Source organism: Oncorhynchus clarkii, chromosome 18 (genome assembly GCF_045791955.1).
Source record: "Oncorhynchus clarkii lewisi isolate Uvic-CL-2024 chromosome 18, UVic_Ocla_1.0, whole genome shotgun sequence".
Lineage (NCBI taxonomy): Eukaryota > Metazoa > Chordata > Actinopteri > Salmoniformes > Salmonidae > Oncorhynchus > Oncorhynchus clarkii.
In genome coordinates this window covers 21940099-21961619 of record NC_092164.1, presented here as the reverse complement: position 1 = coordinate 21961619, position 21521 = coordinate 21940099, and the positions used below count along the sequence as shown (strand labels likewise).

At 44.1% G+C, this 21521-nt stretch overlaps 2 protein-coding genes across 4 annotated transcripts; one reads left to right on the top strand and one right to left on the bottom strand.

Moving 5' to 3' along the window:
- Nucleotides 1-3930: 3930 nt before the first annotated feature.
- Nucleotides 3931-15302, bottom strand: LOC139373194 (oxysterol-binding protein-related protein 11-like). 2 transcript variants are annotated; one of them, XM_071113378.1, is made up of 13 exons: nucleotides 15172-15302; nucleotides 14171-14239; nucleotides 13669-13844; nucleotides 13070-13149; nucleotides 11349-11537; nucleotides 10743-10944; nucleotides 9488-9630; nucleotides 8925-9059; nucleotides 7678-8155; nucleotides 7267-7453; nucleotides 6704-6886; nucleotides 6360-6513; nucleotides 3931-5998 (listed from the first exon to the last, which is right to left on the bottom strand). In XM_071113378.1, exons 1-13 carry the CDS (start codon nucleotides 15174-15176, stop codon nucleotides 5942-5944), a joined length of 2058 nt encoding a protein of 685 aa, XP_070969479.1. In that variant the 5' UTR covers nucleotides 15177-15302; the 3' UTR covers nucleotides 3931-5941. The 2 variants fall into 2 exon arrangements, with proteins under 2 accessions (XP_070969479.1, XP_070969478.1); XM_071113377.1 differs by lacking the exon at nucleotides 15172-15302 and adding an exon at nucleotides 14593-15026.
- LOC139373195 (glycerol-3-phosphate dehydrogenase [NAD(+)], cytoplasmic-like) lies at nucleotides 15056-20453 on the top strand. Of its 2 annotated transcripts, none has more exons than XM_071113380.1 (9): nucleotides 15056-15221; nucleotides 15392-15576; nucleotides 15905-16082; nucleotides 17677-17817; nucleotides 18114-18252; nucleotides 18378-18490; nucleotides 18713-18946; nucleotides 19101-19207; nucleotides 19596-20453. In XM_071113380.1, the coding sequence occupies exons 2-9, from the start codon at nucleotides 15536-15538 to the stop codon at nucleotides 19690-19692; spliced, it is 1050 nt and encodes a 349-aa protein (XP_070969481.1). In that variant the 5' UTR covers nucleotides 15056-15221; nucleotides 15392-15535; the 3' UTR covers nucleotides 19693-20453. The 2 variants fall into 2 exon arrangements, with proteins under 2 accessions (XP_070969481.1, XP_070969480.1); XM_071113379.1 differs by having other exon boundaries at nucleotides 15064-15314.
- Nucleotides 20454-21521: the final 1068 nt, after the last annotated feature.

The following is a 21521-nucleotide window of genomic DNA, read 5'->3' as shown; positions in this document are numbered from 1 at the left end:
AAGTATCATTTAGCTATTTGATTTGGAATTTTAGGAGCCCTTTAACTATTAAAAAGTATTTTTGGAGGGGATGAAACATTGAATTTGGCCTTACTGCTATTAGCCCATAGAAAGGCATTGAATAACAGATTCCTACATGGAAAAACAGTCAACAAAATACATCAAAAGGAAGTTTGTTTTTACATTTCTGTCCTATATCAGAGAAGTATCCAGATGTATTTTTTTGGAACATATTTAACCCCTATTTTTAGGAACTAAACTACTTCCATATATTCTTCCATAAAAATAATATTAAACTGGTACCGGGCTACTTTCAGACGAGACTTGTGGGCGCCCTAGAGTGATTGGTCATCCAAAATTCCATGACCGTCAAAGCCCTATCGAATACTAATGTCCGTTACTTACATATTCCGATAGTGTACAATTATTATTATTTTTGTTTTGTTGGGTAGCGTTAGCTAGCGCTAATCGGCAGTGCCTGTACCAAACTGGAGCTTTTCATCCTATAGCATTTTCTCCAAATCAAATTGTATTGGTCACATACGTGTTTAGCAGATGTTATTGCGGGTGTATTGAAATGCTTGTGCTTCTAGCTCCGACAGTGCCGTAATATCTAACAGTTTCACAACATATACCCAAAATGCACGTAAATCTAAGTAAGGAATGGATTAGCTTTTTCTCTGTCTTTTTAAATAGAGCTAACATGCAATTTTATTTCCATGGCTGATCAAAATCTAATTTTCTTATGCTCTCTACATCAGACATACAGTATATTGAGCAATACGTTTGGAACATCGAATCACAATACATATCGAATCGTGAGATACTTGACAATTCCAAACCCTAATGCCTACCCAATTAGCAAGATCCACTAGGCCACTAGTGGTCGCTGTTTACCGGCCTTTGAGGGTCCCACTATCATTTGGAAGGATATTGGCTACCACACTAATATCCCTGCTACCAGTGAGTACATTAAACATCCTCCATTCAGGCTGCAAAAGGCGCCAGTGTCCTCTTTACTAACTTAAATGGATAGAGGCAGAAAACTAAAACGGGCAGAATATGCCTACTATCTTAATAAAACACTATTTTCCACGACAATGGCACAGTCCAAAGTTCATGGCCAAATCCCCCGAAATCAACGATTATTTGATTTGGCATTGCACAGTTGCCTCTATCACTTCCATAAATGTTTTTAGCAAGTCGTGGTATAGGTTTGCAGACTACTTTCAAGGTGAGGAACCAACTTGCATTACGCTGTAAAAGGCTGAATTTATCCTGCAACAGTTGTCTTACATCAGATAGCACAAAAACAAAAAAAATCTACACTGTCAGTTGAGGAACGAGCACCGCCTGCCATAAGATAAGGGTTTCTACATGGTCTTATCAGCTTTTCAGTTCAAATGTATCCTTTCTCCTTCCCTTCATATTTCCAGCAGTTCATTGTCTCTGAAGAGGAGTTTTCCCCTGAGCAGCAGCACTGTAAGCAGGAGTGGAGCCCCCTTCTGGGGAAAGATGACTGAAACATCATACAGATTAAAGAGGAGCAGGAGGAATTCTGTATCATCCAGGAGGAGAATACAAAGACAGAATGGCCTCAACTGAACAGATCAAAACAGAATCGAAGGAAGAGGGTTCCACAGAGAAAACCAGTGACTCTCAGCCCCTGCACAAATCGAAGAGTGCAGACAAAAAAAAAGGAAAAATCTTCATCAGCTCCAAGGGCAAAAATTCAATGGATCTGAAATCACAAGTGCAAAAGAGGAGTCACAGAGAAGATACATCTCATCACTGTCAGTGATTGCCAATCTTAGCAAAACATTTGCCACAATCTAAACGTGCACATGAGGAAATCACACAAAGGACAAACCATTTTGCTGTAGTGATTGGTGAACATTTAACTCAGATGGGAAAACTGAATTTTCATAGGCTCATGTTACACTCGGGGACAAAACCGTATCGCTGTGATTGTGGCAAATGTTGTCCTCAGGGGGTATATCTGGATTCTCATAGAAGGACCCACACGGGAGAAATCATATCACTGTCAGGATTGTGACAAATGTTTTGCTCGTGCATGTAAGTGTCATAGGAAGATTCACACAGGAGAAACTCATTCATTGTCAAGACTGTGGCAAAGTATTCACTTGGCTTGACGTTTCTAATCGCATAGGAAGGCACAGGAGAGAAACAGCATCACTGGTGAATGTGGCAAGTGTTTTTCTGAAGTTCGGTATCTGACTTATCACATGAGGATCCACACAGGGGATACAATATTTAGGTGTAATGATTGTGACAATTGTTTTCATTTTGGCACTGGTCTGAAAATTAATGAGCATTCACATAGGGGAGAAATCATATTGCTGCCAGGTCTGTAGAAAATCTTTTGCTCATAGTGGTAGTCGGAGTTCTCACATTAGGATTCAAAAAGGGGTGAAGCCTCATTTCTGTCATTATTGTGGCAAATCATTTCTGCATGGCCATAATCTGACTACGCATATGAGGGAATTCATATTGTTGCTTCAGTAGCAGATCTTTGAGCAGGGGCAGTCACGAGAGTGCATAGGAGGATAATCAGATATGAGAGACACCATTTTGCAGTCAGGATTGTTGTAAATGTTTCACAAATTGTTCCAATCTGGCTCATATCAACACCATCATCCCAGAAACCCTGGACCCACTCCAATTTGCATACCACCCCAACAGATCCACCGATGATGCAGTCTCTATTGCACGCCACACTGCCCTTTCCTACCTGGACAAAAGGAACACCTATGTGAGAATGCTATTCATTGACTACAGCTCAGCGTTCAACACTATAGTGCCCTCAAAGCTCATCAATAAGCTAAGGACCCTTGGACTAAACACCTCCATCTGCAACTTTATCCTGGTCTTCGACAGGCCGTCCTCAGGTGGTAAGGGTAGGTAACACCACATCCGCCCCTCAGCAGTACGTGCTCAGTAACTCTTTACACCACTACTACTCTGTCATCTACGCATAGTCACTATAATAACTCTACCTACATGTACATACTACTTCAACTAACCAGTGCCCCCGCACATAGACTCTGTATCGGTACCCCCCTGTATAGTATTGCGATTGTTATTTTACTGCTGCGCCTTTAATTACTTGTTACTTTTAGCTTATTCTTAGCTGTATTTTTTGGGAAACTGCATTGTTGGTTAGGGGCTCGTAAGTAAGCATTTCACTGTAAGGTCTGCGCATGTGACTAAATAACATTTGATCTGGCATATGAGACCGAGGGGAGAAACCACAATCTACCGTGACTGTTGCACATCTTTCACAATTGTCTGTTATATTTGGCATTGCATATGGAAATTCACAGGATAAATCTTACAAGCAGCTGTCATGCTTTAGTGCCAGAAGTACATTGAATAACCAAAGAATACCCACAGAGAGAAACAAAAATGTATACGTCAAATGATTGCAACGAAGCAAACGCTAAGGGGATGCATGGAAAGAATGCCCAGAAACATGACTATGCCCTGTGTGTGGGGGGGCATCAAAGATTGAGGCATTTTGTGAGTGTATATATACAGTTCTCCAGTGATTAAGATGACAAAAAAAAGATTAAAATAATACTTAAAAAAAAAAAAAAAATTGAGAGTGCTTCTTTTCATAAGGAATATTGAAGAGAGTTTCGAACTTATGCCCAACCTAAACTGCTAACCATGTAAGGCAAACACACAGTTGTAGAGAAAGGTAGCTTCCCTGTATTGATTGTGGCTCACTAGACACGCACATTTGAAGAGTATTGTGATGCACCTGTTGTTGGCAAGGAATCCACTTTAGAATACTGAGTAGTTTCATGATGCAAGTAATACACGGTCAATAAGGAAAATGTATTGGGTTATTAAATATTACTGTTGTATGAGCAGTGCTTTTTTTGGGGCGAAAGAGTTAACACGATACTCAATTGATAGGCAATTTATTTAATCATTCATTACCACACATATCTTAGTCTACAAGGAGTCATGTTTCCTTCAATGTCAGTGCATTTCACAGGTCAGCAAGACAAACGAGTAATATTCCAAACAACAAAGTCAACATGTATAACACCATTCAGGGGTCTGCGCTTCTAACATGTCTTTCTTCAAACCAGGAAAGAATGCAACAACTACCCTCAAAACAACCAATATTTACATACTATTGCATCATTCATAGCGGTGACGGGGGAAACAAAACAGGGCTAGATTACAGAACTGGCACGCAGGGCACGTGCCCCGGCATCCCCGACCTCAAGGGGTTGCTTCCCCTTGGAGGGCGGGGGCCCCCAGATAGCATAATGTGTAGAATTGCCTCAATATAGCTTTAAAACAGCTAATTGTTCTCAGGCTCATGCCATAATGTGTAGAATAGCAGTACGAAACTGCTATAAATTAGCTGACTTCCAAATCTGGTAATCCGGCCCTGGGGGGGGGAGGGGTGTATGCTATACTCTTGGACTGGAAGAAGCACACAGGAAGAGTGATTAAGGCACCATGACGTGGATAGAGTAGCTTATCAATGCAGAGTTAAAAATCAAATCCCATGCTTCAAGCAGGTCTTCTCTTTGCATTCTGCCTATCAAATAAGGGGTTGGGAGAACCTTTCCAGGCTGATATTGACTGCATTGGTGTTGAGACTCAACTAGTGTTGTGTATTTCATACATTGGGAGGGGGGGTGAAAAATGTGATAACTGCTTTTGAATAGAACCACCACGAGGGAGCAATCTCATTCAAAACCAACTAATAAGGTGACGATATTAAGTTAGATTCTGCTCTTAAAAATCAGAACAGACAGATATCCAGGAGATTAACATTCATTTTGAACCAGAAAAATGAAGTAAAACATTTGTTTGCATATGAAAACAAATTGTGGAATTCAGACAGTAACCAGAGTATAATAATACTTGCAGTACACAAAAAGACATTGCTCATCATGCGTTCCATTTTCCAAAATTCCTCCAGGAAGGTGGACTATATCCCTTTGGGACTGCGAAAGGAATGATTGTTACTTTATCATACATCGCATATCAACAAATGCATTCACTTTGGGGGGGGGCCTAAATCGTTAAAATACTATCATGCCAAACCTCGTCAATCATTTTGAACAATGGAATCATCCAAATGGAGAAGTCTGTGCAAAACCAAAGGAGTAATGTGATTAATTACCTACAGTATGAATTCAGGAACATTGTCCCAATTATAAACTTGTTCATTGTAGTGACAGGTTGTGTGTGTGTGTGTGTCTTATCCAAGCTGTGACATAATATGTGCAGGGTCATGTTCATTAGGCACCAAACGGAAGAAAAGTCAAAAAGGGAGGGACTGTATGTACTTATCCAATAACTAATTTACCGTTGTATTGCGTTTTAAAACATTCTGTCGCATGCCCTAATGAACATGACCCAGGCCTTGCCAATCATATCCCAAAATACAGCTATCCAGTTCACACCGTCGAACATCAATCGCGTACTTTGAAAGATGCACTTCCATTCTCGGTCTCGTGTGCGACATCACTGTAAAAAAAAAAAAACTCCCTCTGAATCGTGATCCTTGAACACTTTAAAACCACCCAAACGAGCGCGTCGTCATACGATTGTGAAGGCGGTGTAAATGGAGTACCTTGTATCTGTTTAAGGAGAAATGTCCTCATTCAGAGTGGATTATACAAAAAGTGATCATCAGCACAAAAGCCTGTACCTACTACCTTGAGGTTTGAGTTGTACATCGAGTGGGAGATGAAACTATATAGCTTGTCATCACGTTATAGGGCTTTCCTCAATACCTTTGCATCCGTATGCATGTAAGTGGAGGTCGCGCTTTACCTCGACCGTTTAGGAAACCCCACACATTCGCGCACACACACACAAACCAAAAGAGAGCGTCAGTCTCGTGGCTACAGCCGTTCTCAATGATAGATCTCACTGACCGGTAGGACTACGTTTTCAGAGTGGGTGTTTTCCACAGTGGTTTGTGATACATCCAGCCTTCGCCCTAGCACAGAGAGGAGGAAAGAATAGAAAACGTGACAAGCTAAGATTTCCTGCTACGCAATTGTCATTTCAACCTATAAATGTCTGACAGAAGAGAATCCATTATAAAATCCATTGATTCCTGAATATAAACTGTAAATGCCCCATTAGATATCATGTGTCCATGATCCTTGCATTCTTCTAGCAAAACTGGGTGTCAAAATGCCTGACCGCTTAACAAAACAACGATGGAACGTTTCCTGAAGAAAATGTGTGTGCCTGCTTCAGCTGTCCTAAAGCATGTCTGTCCAGAGCTCCACCAGGTCTTACTGAAGCAAGCGCGCCAAATATGAAAAGGTTTGTCAAGACGATGTTCTACGTACCTCGCTCTCAAAATATCTGGTCCTCCATGGGGTCTCGGTCTCAGTGCGGTGTCTCTCCTCGGTCCTCTGTCGCTCCTCCAAGATCCTCTTGTACTCCGTGGCCTTCTCAATGTCCTTCTGACGCAGCGACTCGGTTACATGCTGCCACAGGCGCCTAAAAACAGAGTTATCCATTTACATCATGACTATTCAAATGGGACAAGGCACAATAATCAGGGGAGACATAATTAACTACACAGCTTATTTTTCATCTCCAGTCCTTATCTATGCCACAACCTCACCTGAAAGCGTCGGAAACAAATCTGAGCATATTAATGCCAATATGATGGACTTTTTGGTCTAACCTCGATTCAGTTGGTCCTTGCTTGTCGTTGGGGCGCACGCGCTTCTTGGTGACGGGCAGCTTGGTGACGTCCACCATGCACGTGTCGCCATTCTGGTAGCTGAACTCGAGCACGCCGTTCCACTCTCCCTGAACGCGGCACACCACGGCGCTGGTGGCGTTGTGCTTTACCTCCGCCGTCACCCTGCGTGAGGCGCCACGAGAGCAGGAGGACACATGGTTAACGATATCAACCAATCACAGCCTCTATGCGCAAACTATGCAAAACAATTTGAGGTCACTTCAAAGACTTGTGGCTTTTGTCAATTATTCAAGCACTTGTTTATTAACTCAATTTAAATGAATCTTTCTTTAGCCAGGATAATCCACTCCTCAACAGTCACTGTTTTCTAGGGAGTCCTAGGATCCATAAACATTTCATTGTTTAAATCTAAACACACACAGTAACATAACATGGAACTAACTATATGAAGCTGTAACGGCACAGGAACATAAAGCCAATGTAACAATTTAATGAAAGCATTAGAAATTCCTCTGCAGGTGTGCTCTGTGAGGGGCACTCACTTGTGCAGCTTGCCTCCGTAGAAGGGCTTGGTCTGGAAGGTGATGACTGCGGAGTATCCCGACTTGGTGCAGTTCACGTTAACCTTTCCCCCCAGTTCCACCCAGGGCACGGTAAGGATGGAGCGGGCGTAGGCACAGGGCAGCGTGAAGGTGTACTCCTCGTCATGCTCCAGCAGGTACAGACATCCTACACATACAGATTACTGTAAGGTTTATACCTTGTATCCTGTTCGCATTAGAGATCACTTTTAGCCAGAGGTTTGAAGTCGAAACAATAATTACTTCCTGTATGGAAGAAATGTCCACTCTCCCTTTGACATTGGTCTGAAGGAAGTAGGCCTAATCCCTTACCGAGTCTCTCCATTTCAAACCAGGTGTAATAATCGATACTACGTCTCTGGCCGGCCTTACCTTCCCCGATCATGGACACCCCGATGGACATGCCCATGAACTTGCTCTTGGTCCACACGTGGGTGTTGACACACATCCGCCTCTCGGGGCACTCGGCGTAGAAGCCCGACACAGGCGGGTGATGGGACACCTGCTCAGCCACAAAGCGCAACTGGTAACTACCGTCCTCCCCCTCGGTGGTGGGGCTTCCCTGGGGAGGAGAGGGGGGCGAGGGGGCATCCTTGGCGGGTTCCCCTGACCTGGGCACCCTCCAGGAGCAGTGGAAGCTCTCGCCGATGATGGGGTTATAGGGCTTCTTGGCGATGGCGCCCTTGCGGCCCTCGTGGAAGGAGGTGAGGTAGTACTCAACGAAGCGCACCATGCGCTCCTCGGGCCCTTGGCCGTCTGTGATGGCTACGAACAGGTCCGGGTGGGACATGAAGTCAGCGTACATCTCTAGCAAGGAGCGCTTCTCCAGGATGAAGGTGGGCAGCACCACCTGAGGAGACAGAACTATTTATGACCTTTAATAAAGCAGGTTGGGTCATTGACAATGTGTGTGCTCTATAATGACATGTAGCTATGAGGTAAAGATTTTTCTTTTTAAAGCTTCAATTGGAATTTGAGAGCACATTCTCTTTTTATGTCTTGACTAACTACTATCCGACACACAGGCTTTGAGCCGACACTAGCTGCTAACCATGGGAAACGGAATTTCACTGAAGTAGAGCCGAGACGATAATCGAAAATGATTGACGCCGACCATACAGATCACTTATCGCAGGCATTTTGTAGCCTATATTAGAGAAATGTGAAGTCTGAAATTAAATACGGTTGCTAATATGAAGGATTGTTAATGGGACAACTTATGGCTAAAACCATCAAACTAGTGGTATTAGTTTAAAAGGTAACGCAAATAAAAACTGGTGCACATTAACTTTTAAAACGCATCGTTCTATTTATTGTTATCGCATCAATTCAAGCAATTTAATCGCAATATGGATTTTAGTCCATATCACCTAGCTCTACAATGAAGTCAACAAGAAAAGCGAAACAACAAACAGAGGCATTTCTTAACTGCAGTATGCAGTCCTTTACATTAGCCAATCAGAGGACGGGAAACAAGACACCACTACGGTCTGTCTATCTGGGCCTTGGTCCAGTCTGATGCATGTTTCAGGCTGGGCCTTGGTCCAGCCATATGTTTCAGGCGGTGTCCAGGCCACGGCCGGGGGGGGGGGCAGCGGTGTGAGCGTTGTGGAACCTACCCGTGTGAGGTCCATGCCCAGCTTGAGCTGCGAGAGCAGGTGTAGGATGACACTGCGTTCCTCCTCCACCGCCCCCAGTTCCTCCTCCTTTTCCGTGAACGCGTCCTCCACCTCGTCCTCCCCGTCAATCTCCTCCTGGCAGGGGATACAACAATATTTACGTTGAGAACATCATAAATTGTGGCTTGCATCTTGAAAAACAGTCAAACTGAAGTACCTACAAGAAAAAGCTATGATTGAAAATAAAAGGCCTTTAGTTATATTTACCATCGTCCTCACCTGACCATGGATAGACAAATTGATCATTGGAAACAATGCTATACATTTAATTATTAAATAAAAAGTACTGAAGTCAAATTGTCCTGTCCAAAGAGATACGCCAATCACTTTTCAAATACTTTATTTTCACGTCGCCCTTTCTAGCACAGTTCCAGTAACTATACTGGATGCGTAACCAGGCCACTCCTACTCTGAGCGCTTGATACATACAGCCTCAAGTCAGTACAGTTTGGCTCGATAGTGGGAAAAACCTTTTTGGATCTAGTAATGTTCCTTGTCCTTACCCCAGAGAAACTGCAGGGCTCCGTGGCACTGAGCTCCAGGAGGCTACCCTCCAGTGGCCCTCCCTCGGTGCTGAAGCTGTCCAAGGGCCCGCCATTCTTCAGGATGTCCGGCAGCTTGGGCTCCAGCCACTCGATGGTGGGCCCTGTAACACCCGACACAGCAGTGGCCGCCACGACCTTTAGCTCAGAGGTACTCATGCTAGGCTACAAGGCCCCTTGAGGCTACCAGACCAAAACAACAAGGTTGTAGCCAGTGACCATTCAAGAAAGACCCAGGCTGGCGTATTTCCCTGACAGTTCCCTAGGACTACAGGATGAGACATTAACCCGATCCCCGGTACACAGGGAGTATCGAGATAAGTTTTATGCCCAGCCAACAGGAAACCACCTGATTGGTGGGTTAGTGTTTGGCAGGGAGGCGAGGCCCATTCAAATTAGCATGGCCCACACAATCCTTGACAACTTTTCCTGATTGGCTGGTCCCCGGGTTCCGTCCTGTTCGTGGGCCTAATGAAATATGGATGCCAGGTAACAAGATCTCTTACGATCTCTTACGTCAAACCGGGAACTTGTGACAGCTTTTCACTGTTTCCCCGATTCCACAATGTCTGGTTGGCTCTGTCAAAAGAAATGGCTGAGATCGTAGCAGCCATACACTTTTGGTAAGTCTCTTGGCTGTCAGTATGGTGCGGTGTGATCAAAAAGGAAGAAAGGTGGTTAATGGGAGAGCTGTTATTACTCAAGTTACCCAATGAGCGATCTGGTTACCAGCCTAGACAGCCGGTAAGAATAAGTACCGCTCCCTCATTAATTATGGACAATAATTCCACTGTCGGCTTTCGGAGTACATCTGGACCGGGAGGGTCAACATGTGCAATTCCATGATTTGTGAGGTAGAATTGTGCAAGCACATGATGGGTGTCTAGTACATGTCACATACAACTAAACATGACTAAAAACCCTTATTGGAAACAAAACACCTTCAAGACTTCCACGGCTAACTTTGAGAAATGGGTCAAAGAAAAGGCAACTTAAACCGTTTCTACCTTGCTCTCTTCGGTGGTAAATTAACCACCACCTTGAAGGCAAATCTGAGAAAGCCTGGCAATAAAGACCTACCCACTGAAAAAACTAACAGTGCATGTACACAGATCCCTTTCTTTTCATTGGAGTTCATCCATAAATGAACACACATTACTGTCACCAGTAGTGACCTACTCCCCCTCCCCTCCAGGCCCCCAGCCTTCACCCTCACCTCCCAGGGAGCTCCTCTGGCGGGCCACCTGCTGCAGCTGCAGGATGTGCAGGCAATCGTTGAGGCAGTTCATGGTGGCCATGGAGGTGGCCTTGAGCATCAGCAGGTCCTGGTCTAGCGGGGAGAGGGGGCCCGCGGCCGGGGGCAGGCCCTCGATGGTCTGGATCAGGTCTCGGTGCTGGCCCTGGGCCTGGGTCATCATCTGGGAGTAAAGAAGAGCGGAAGGAACCGGAGGAGTAAGTTGATACCGATGTACAAATGTGCTTACTGTATCCGTCATTAGATTAAAACAAGAAGTCCCTGTCACCTAGTCCTAGATGAACGATCTTCATAAAATGACACTAAACAAAAAAAAGCTGAGTAAGACGGGTAAAAAGACTAAGAGAATTCCTCTATGACAAAATACATGTCAAATAAGACAGAAGAGATATTCTTCTCTCTACCACCAGCTATTACTGTTGAGACGCAAAGTTATAACAACAACAAAAAACTGATGGAAAGTACAAGACACTGAGAAAAACAACAACAATATCCTTCAAGCTACGCCAAACCCCACTTCTATTTTGGTACATGAGGTAGTAGCTACCATCCCTATCCTCAGCCTACCTCTCTGGCATCAAGCAAATGGTCGGGCAGCAGGGACCTCTTGGAGGAGTACAGCGAGGAGCCCTTGTGGAGCTGAGTCATGCTGAAGAAGGAGGCAGCGTTCTGGCTAGGCCTGCGCTGGGACAGGGGCGAGCTGGCGCTCCCCTGAGACGCCATGGAGTAGCTGCGAGACTTGGGCGGAGGGTTACTCTGGACAAAGACAAGATGGTCAACAAATTTGTCATAGAGTGAATCTCATCTGTGAGAGGATCTTTAGATAAGTATATTTTGACCATTGGAGCGTGTGGAATGTACGTAAAGTTGCCCCTTAGACTCGGATATTGGGTCAGTTTAGCATTTCCCTCACTAATGGTTACAGCATAGAGATCGAGGCCTCATCTTTGTATCTGTGCCATTATAGTGTGAGTGAGAGAGAGAGAGAGAATGGGCAGCGACATTGAGGCTTAGGCCATTGACGTCTTTGTCATTGGCTGATTGCTCCCAACTTACAGGAATCCCCACCAGTTGACTACTTTAAAAATGGTGGAAGCACTCAATGGAAATGTCCATGTTAAAACAAGTTATATATCTCTAATTACCGCTAGGATTGTGGTAGGGGGAAAAGATCCTAGATCTGTACCTAGGGGAATCTTAACCTGTGGAGCCATCTTGTTTGTGACTATTTGTGTGACCTTATGGTGTCATGTCCGTGTGCTCTGTAAATGCTGACTGTCTTCAACTCAAGTGCTCAAGATGCGAGACGAATTAAGGCCAATCATGTGAAGTGTACTGAATCGAGTCGTTATGGTTACGCCACAATTTATCCAAGAATAGAGTGCATCATGCTTGTGGTTTGTCACATTCTGTCTTATCATCAGTATTTCAATAGAAAATGTACATCTGTTAGGAAGGAAATCCCGCTGAGTAATACAGACTCACTGACTTTAGCCAGGAACGTAAGATCAAACTTGTTTTTTAAGGAAGTGTCACATCCCCCCCCCCCCCCCCCATTTGCCTGCTATGATGCAGCCAGGGGTGTCTTTGGTGTCAAAGTCTGGCATCAAGGATGGTCTTGGCTCATGACTAAGCTAAATGAATAGTAGCTCGAGTTCCCCATCAATGTGTTCTCATTATCAAGCACAAACACTACTACATCTAATCTAAATACAAGACATCCGCTCTGCACTTCTGTTATGAAGCTCATGTTACAGGCAACCATGGACACGATCAATGGAATTGCGTCACAAAACGAGCTAGTAGAGAGTGTCTGGATCAAGGGAAAACATTGTTGTGAGTGAGAAAGAGCTTGTGATGGTGAGTGTGTATGCATGCAACTGTGTGTGTGCGTGCGCGTGCGACTGCGCGTGCGCATGCAACTGTGCGTGCGTGCGCATGCAACTGTGCGTGCGTGCGCATGCAACTGTACGTGCGTGCGCATGCAACTGTGCGTGCGTGCGCATGCAACTGTGCGTGCGTGTGCATGCAACTGTGCGTGCGTGTGCATGCAACTGTGCGTGCGTGCATGCACATGCAACTGTGCGTGCGTGTGCGTGCATGCAACTGTGCGTGCATGCAACTGTGTGTGCGTGTGTGTGTGCATGCAACTGTGTGTGCGTGTGTGTGTGCGTGCAACTGTGTGTGCATGCAACTGTGTCTGTGTGTGTCTGTGTGTGTGTGTGCATGCAACTGTGTATATGCGCCTGTGAAAGTGGGTGTGTCAGACGAAAAGCCCTGGCCTTTACCTTCCCCATGGCCTCAGTGTGGTGCTGCGTGCAGATCTGCAGCCGGCTCACCCAGTGCTGTCTCTCTTTGGCGTCCGTGGCTGGGAGACAACACCACAGGGTCACATTCATTAGTGCACACGGTTGCAAAATGTTTTGCAATTGAAAATTCAAACGAGTTTCCTATTAGGTATGTTCAGTTAGTGCATCCCTGTTTCAGTCGGTTTTCTTTAGTTTGGTGCCTGAACAGAGTGAGCACATTACAGTGCAGCAGAGTGAATCTCTCCGCATGGATCAATAACGACAACGTTATCCCTCGTCAACCGAGGATAATGAGAAAACCGCCATTATCGCGTATTGATTTGGATATGTTTTACATGCTTTCTCCCCTTCCTGAAGTCTTGGTATAATAGTCTGACAGTGACTAGATGTGCATCTTGCCTGTCCAACTACTGACTGATGCATTGAGGATATAATAACATTGTGATGAAATGCAAACCATACATGTCCAGTAGTAGACTACTCAAACAGCATGACACTCTTGTATGAGTTGTTGTAGCTGTTTTGATTGTTTTTTGATTGGTGAGGAGTGTGAGAGACAGTGTGTGTGCGCGTTTCACCTCGGAGCTTGTATTGTTCCCCACTGATGGCATTAACCGTGAAGGTGTGGGAGTCCTCGTCGCTGGGGGATATGACCGCCCCTGCCAAGGGGAGTGTCCCGCGAGGTTTCTGGGGCCTGGACTGCTCATTGACAAAGTACTCCAACAACCCTGCCTCATTGTTGAGGACAAAGAACCTGCATGAAGAGCAGAACGTTCAATCAATCAAATCATTTGAGTAATTTAGCAGACGCTCTTATACAGAGCGATTTACATGACTTATAGAAGAAAATAAGTTTGGGTACCTTGCGAGGGCATAGATTTCTCATCTAGTCGTCTCAGGGATTCGAGCCAGTGACCTTTTGGTTACTGGCCCAATGCCCTTGAGCTCAAGATGCTTGTTGGCAAAGCAATGAATCAATTCAGTAGTATGTTTAGTTGATTTGATCAAATTGTAAATGCTATGTGCATTTATTAAAACTACTGTTTAATCAATGTTCTTCAACCTGGGCTGCCCACTCACCTATATTGCCATCCTGTTACCAGGTTGGTGTATTTCATCAGGTAACCGTCAATATTTTCCATGTGGTCACTGAATAGAGCAGAGATTGAGAAAAGGATTGACAGTTAGCACACACGCTAGTTATGCTACAATAACATCAATGGGTTGGCAAAATTCAACTCCAGACGAACCTCTGATTCAACTCTGACTAGCCTGTTAACTAATAGTTAAGTCAGTAAGCTCAGCTAGAAAAAGCTAGAAACCATAGCCGGCTAGACAGCTAACGTTTGACCAAGGGCTTGCTAGTTAACGTTACCAACTGAAGATGTGTTGCACTGCCTATTAACCAAACAAATCACTGCAGCTAACTAGGTTTGCACGATTGGTTAGCCAGATATGGCTAAGCCAGATAATTAGCCTAGCTAACTAGACAGTAAGCATACCTGTACTGCCAGCCTTTAGAACTCCCTTTCCCAGAACTACCAGGCGTCCCTTTCTGGGGAAAGACATCCAGTTTCCCTTCACTGTCCGATATTCGTATTGCCGTGACGGTTTCTCCTTGCATAGTCATAGCCAACGTTATAGCTAGCTAACAAGCTACAAACCTTGCCAGAAACGTTAGCTAGCTTGACAACTAGTCACACAGCAATCTCTAGTCTGATTTGCTAACTTGAAGGCCTTGCTCACAGATGGATTTATTCGGTTTATGGCTTTACAAACCACATAGTTTCTCATGAACGATAGCTATCTAAACGACTGATTAAGTAATCCATCACAATATATTCTTGTAAAAACAGTGGCGTGCTAGCTAACGAGGTCGTGAGCTTGGGGTTTACATGATCCAAATCGCTGCTAACAGGCTTCACGATGACGCGACACGGAACTGGAGTCATGTGATTCAATTCCATGAAAGGACTTCCGCATTGGCAAAACAATAGGGACATTTGTGGCATACAAAGTTTTTTCGAAATAGGTTGCAGTTGTCGAAATAGAACACGTCTTCAAATATATCCTGCACATACCCCATCGAGCTACCGCCGGCACATATTTCAGTCGTGTTGCATGACAAACAGTGAGAATTTTGTATCTCCCCCGAGCTCGGCAAATCGAGAAAATTATAGGACTTTCTCCATGGATAAATGTCTCTCCATACTTGTCATGACAGGTTCGTTGTGGTGGCACACCCAGAATAACCCTACTGTTATCTAACCTGTACAAACCTTTCCCCTCTTTTATATACAGGGTAAAAGGGCGGCGTGCTAAAAAAGAATGTGCTGCCCACACGACTAGGGCGTATAAGGAAGTTATGGACATGGTTATAAACACGGCATTTTACTGATCCCTTAACACTGTTCAAGGAATCGTGGCTGCTACTCTACCTTAAACATGCCTGCTAAGAAAGTGTGCATCGTTGGATCCGGAAACTGGTATATTTATGGGCTTTCTCTATTTGCATGTGCCTGCATTCGACATAATTGTATCGTGAATTCCACTCATTGATTCATAATGTAGCCAACTAAGTGCTCATATTTGGCTAAATTGACAACTTGCATGTAGTTTCATAGAATATCAAACAGAAGTTTGATTTACAATCTTTGAATGTAGGCTTGGGTATATTCCGTGTACTGTTATAATCTGGTTATGGTACCCCCAAGATATATTTAGCATGTTGTTCATTTTGCGACTGGGATTTTGAAAATATGAATGGTGTTATTCCATTGCCCTCCAATCTAATCCGTTTTCATCATCTCTTAGGGGCTCTGCGATAGCCAAAATCGTTGGTCACAATGCAAAGGGATCCAACAGGTTTGACCCCATTGTTAACATGTGGGTGTTTGAAGAGATGATCGATGGCAAAAAGTTAACAGAAATCATCAACACAGAGCATGAGAACGTCAAATACCTACCGGGTCACAAGCTTCCCAAAAATGTGGTTAGTTTGGTTTAATATTAGATTTTTGCCTCAAGATTACAAATCATTGAGTTGGGCAATACATCTGGAGTTAACGTTATCTCCGGACATGCTTTGTGGTTGTGTAAAAGGATACACACAGATAAGATGAGTGAAGTTTGACCTATACAGAGATGATAACATATCTGTCTGGGGTTGTTCACAAGAACCCAAGGCATTCTGCTATATCCCTAGGGTGGGCCCATGTAAACTACAATACCCTCTTTGTTTTAAAGTTCAGAAACGTCAATAATCATCGCATGCAATGCGGTTTTTGAAACATGGAATTATCTTTCATATCAGTGAGAAATAATCTTTCATATAAAAAAGATCCACTTACTGTATCAGGTTTGCACTGAACCATAGGGCTGTATGTATGCAAGGTATGGGATCAATATCATGCCAACTGTGTTCCTCCAGACGACAAAACTACACTTCCTTTCCAGTTACGCTTACACACAGGTGTTCAAGCACGCTAGATATCTAATTAGCACAGGTGGTCTTCTCTGCCTTCCATTAGTCTTCCTTAATAAAGCGCTGTAACATGGCCATATGGGAACACAAACCCTAACCTTATAAAATAGTGCTGGGGTAAGAAATCTAGACAGTTACATATCAGGATATTATTTTTGACAATAAATCATGTAGTTTTGACATTATCGCAATATGATTTTTTTTGTTAGTTGTCCTGTATTTTTCCTTAGCTTGTTTTCCTAGCTTGTTCTCCATCTCCTTTTTAAGCAGGGATCCAATTTGTTTTCAGCACTTTTATTTCCCTGACTGATCCAAACTCGTTTTCTCATGTTCTTGCTTGTCCCTCTGCAGCTATGGTGAACCGTTTGGCACATCGAATCGCAATAAAATCACAGTATCGAATCTCAATACATAGAATTGTGAGAATCGCAATACATATCGTATTGGCACCTAAATGTCGTGATAATATGGTATTGTGAGGTCCCTGGAAATTCCCAGACATACTTTAAAAGGTGTGTAGTAATTTAGACATAATTTTTTGGGATATTAATTCTTGCTGCTATGAAAGATACTTTCCTTATATTTCCAAAACCGTACCGCAAGTGAATCATGTTAACGTTCAGAACGAGCGTCGGGGCTCTTAACAAAACTCCCCCGGCCAGAATATACCTTCATGGGTAGATGCTTAAGGTAGTTGGCATTCTCTGAACGGCCTACCAGTCTGACATACCTTGCTTTCCACTATGCCAAGACTTAATGCGTGTGTTATTGTATCCAGCCGCCCCTTATGTCAATTCCTTAAACGACCCTGTAACAAAATAACATAACATATTGTAATCACAGGAGGTTGGTGGCACCTTGATCGGGGAGGACGGGATCACGGTAATGGCTGGAGTGGGAAAAAATGGATTGTTATCAAACCCATGGTCTCTACGTGTCTGACGCCATTCCATTCGCTCCGTTCCAGCCATTATTATGAGCCGTCCTCCCCTCAGCAGCCTCCACTGCGTAATGTAGATTCACGATAAATGCTACTACATAGTAACATCCATCATGAATAGTACAGTGTATCATGCTATCTTTTCCCACTCCAATTTACCAGGTTGCTGTTCCAGAAATCACAGAAGCGGTGAAAGGGGCCAGCATACTGATCTTTGTCATTCCACATCAGTTCATTGGGAGGCTATGCGATCAGATGAAACCTCATATTGCACAGGGAACCATTGGGATATCCCTCATCAAAGTAATGTCATTTGGCTCTTTTTCACACCAGCTCTCACTTAGAAAAACCATTGCTAAAATCTATAAAAATGTATAAGTCTGACTTTACTCTGGCTTCATATCGGGCTTCTTATCACCCAGGAAAACTCTCAGCTGTATGAATTTATCATCATGGCTATGATTTTACACTCATTATGTAACAGCAGCCTAGTCTAAAAAAAAATGCTGCCACCCAAATGCTGGTAACTAGGGTATATGTTACAAAATGAGTGATTGAAGGCAGCCTAAGATCTCTTTTCTGCCCTGGTCCTTATTCAGGGCATCGATGAAGGCCCCGAGGGCTTGAAGCTCATCTCTGACATCATCCGTGAGAAACTGGAAATCGAGGTTAGCGTCCTGATGGGGGCCAACATTGCCAACGAAGTGGCTGATGAGAAGTTCTGTGAGACCACAATTGGTAAAATATTATTCCATAATATTATCTAGGATAGTGCTGTAATGTTTTGTGTCCTCCTCGGCTTGTGTTGCAACTCCCACTGATGCAGTTATGTGTACCTTGACTTTCTATCACTACCTAAACAGGAGCGAAGAACGAAGCAAACGGACATATCTTTAAAGAGCTGCTGCAGACTCCCAACTTCAGGATCACCGTGGTGCAGGAGAGTGACACAGTAGAACTCTGTGGGGCTCTCAAGGTACAATTTACATTCAAAGAGAAGAACTTCTGCTACATCGTGAACGTAACTTACACAGGAGGCCTATGTTTCATTGCACTTGCACCTCTGTTTTATTTGCTCACATTGTCAAATGTTTTTATTTTTTTATTTTTTACAAACCATGAATCATAATATTGATAGAAATAGAGTAGAAAACTGCAGAAAACACTTATGGTTCCTTCCCCACTCTCCCCTTCCCAGAATATTGTAGCGGTGGGCGCTGGGTTCTGTGACGGTCTGGGCTTTGGGGACAACACCAAGGCTGCGGTGATCCGGCTTGGGCTGATGGAGATGATCGCCTTCACCAAGCTGTTCTGTAAGGGCCAGGTTTCCTCTGTGACCTTCCTGGAGAGCTGTGGCGTCGCCGACCTGATCACCACCTGCTACGGGGGGCGCAACCGCAAGGTGGCCGAGGCCTTCGCCAAGACATCCAAGGTGACAAATACGACTCAAGGATGTGAATGTGCTGTGACCAGTGCAACTTTTAACTGTTTTGTCAGGTTGATAACGGTCAAGATATTAATATCCATCACTTCAAGAAACTTGTGTGTGTGTGTGCTTTAAGTAACTATGTTGCATACCTTTCCAGTCTATTGAAGAGCTAGAGGCTGAGATGCTCAATGGTCAGAAGCTCCAAGGCCCACAAACCTCCGCTGAGGTGTTCAAAATTCTCAAGAAGAGAGACATGATCAGCAAGTGAGTACAACTCTTTCACCTTAAAGTGAGACTCGGCGATATGACTTTGCTTGCCCTTGCGCAGTCACACAGAGTATCTGCGCATGTGCACAGTTCCACTTCACGCTACTACAACATGGGAAACATAGTGAAGACGTTTAGCCTCATGCTTCAACGCTCTTGTGGAAATTGTGGCCCGATATTTTTGTGTACTTCGTGCGTCACCGAGCCTACCGTTAATACATTTAATGACTTACAAATGTTCCTCCAATATTCCTCTACTCATTCACCACAAACATTTTCATCAAATTAGCTGCAAATATGAGCTGAAGCTCTCCTCAATAAATGTGTGAGTGCTGCTAATGGAACCACATCTTGCTGAGATTTAGTGCAATGTTTTGTCTTGTAGGTTTCCGTTGTTTGCCTCTGTGTACCAGATCTGCTTTGAGGGCAAAGCTGTGCAGGAGTTTATCACATGTCTGCAGAGCCACCCTGAACATATGTGATCACTCTGGAACCTGCAGCCACGGAACCTGCTGCTCCTCCAATGGTGTCGAGTGAAGTTGCCCCTAGATGCTGATCTTGTCAGTTTTGCATTCCCCTATGGTTAGGTTGGGATTGGAGAGGGGAAGCTGATCCTAGACCTGTACCTATAGGGCAACTTCACCCCCGGAGCCACTTCCAGTAGCACCATCATACCATCAGAGGGCAGCAGCGCTGCATAAATGCTCATTCATATCATTGTAACTACCTAAAAATGTAACTGCAACCACTAAATATTCCTTATCATTTCATACTAAGTCTGAAGAACCACTACTTAACGTGCTTTGTCGCATATTCATATGTTTTGTGTTTTGATTGTGTATCAGCTTATTAACTAAACCAACTACACTTGACACGTGTAAAGTAATCTTTGTTGGTTACAAAAATGTTTTCTATTCATTTAACAATTTTACAATTTGTGGAACAAATATTCTCAAAATAATAATTTTGAGTGAAAAACAAATGTATTGTGACTCTTTTGTTTCACTTCATCTTGTTACATGGGGGCACACTTACTCTAGCTGCATTGGGGTGGGAGGTAGCCTAGTGGTTAGCGCGTTGGACCAGTAACCGAAAGGTTGCTAGATCGAATCCCAGAGGTGACAAGGTAAAAATATGTTGTTCTGCCCCTGAACCCACTGTTAGGCCGTCATTGTAAATAATAATTTGTTCTTAATTGACTTGCCGCGTTAAATAAATAAATAAAAAAAGAAATTGATGTCAATTGCCCGTTTTAACTTTGAAATCGTTTCAGAGGATAACAGTTTGAAATAGTTAAGATGAGGGAGGAATAACAAAGATACGTTTATTTGATTGTCTAATGTTGTCCGTGTACATGTCTTGAAAGAAAATGAAAGACCATATTTATTTTAATTAGATGTTCCCCTGATGAAAGAAGGATTGCTTATGTTTAACTGATTTAAATTCAGCTTTTCATAACAATTACATTTATCTAGTTCGTGCCTTCACTTCAAAGATGGCCTACTTATCCTAGAGAACACAGACGTAAATGTTGTACAGATATTCCACAAACCCCTTCCCTGGATTCTTCTGTGACACAACCATATCAGACCCAGGATTAAAGAACAATCGTGGCCCTTGTCTCTCCATCTCTTCTGGCTGTATCACAGCGAGAAGAACAGAGGCTTAGTGGGATAGCGAGTAATCAGCTAGGCCTTTGACTGTCCCATCAGATCAGAGGGACCTTGATGCTTCCATCCATCCCTCCACGCTTCCACCTTGTTCGTAGCCACGACCGTATCCGGCCATGGTTCAAGTTTTCCTGGGTAACCCGACGAGGAGGAGGCCTCTCTTCTGGTTGACAGCTCCACAGACGGGGCTGCCCCAGATCCCACACATCCCTGTACATCAAAGGGCCCAACGGAAGGCAGGGGGCCACGGAGATGGCAACGGCCCAGGTTGAGGCACCCTGTCTGCCCCTGTTTCCCGTGGGACATTGGGCCCCAGGAGAGGACCTGTGTGGGGTGTTGCAGAAGGTTAGGCTCCCCTTCACCTCCAGCTGAAGTGGCATCAGTGTTTTGATGTGAGACACTGAGAGCCTTGTGCAGGTTGAGACCCTGGTCCTCTGTCACAAAGAGAAGAGGTGCACCTTCAGTCCTGGGCTTGAAAGAGCAGCTTAATCACCATGGTAACTGCACTGAGGCCAACCAGATCACACAACACTGTCCCATTGTGGGAGAGAGTGAGTCTTGGACTTAGGTGGAGAAAGTGAGCAAAAACAAGAGTGTGAGGTCTGGATGGTTCATGGTTGAGATATCACTGAGTCTGCATG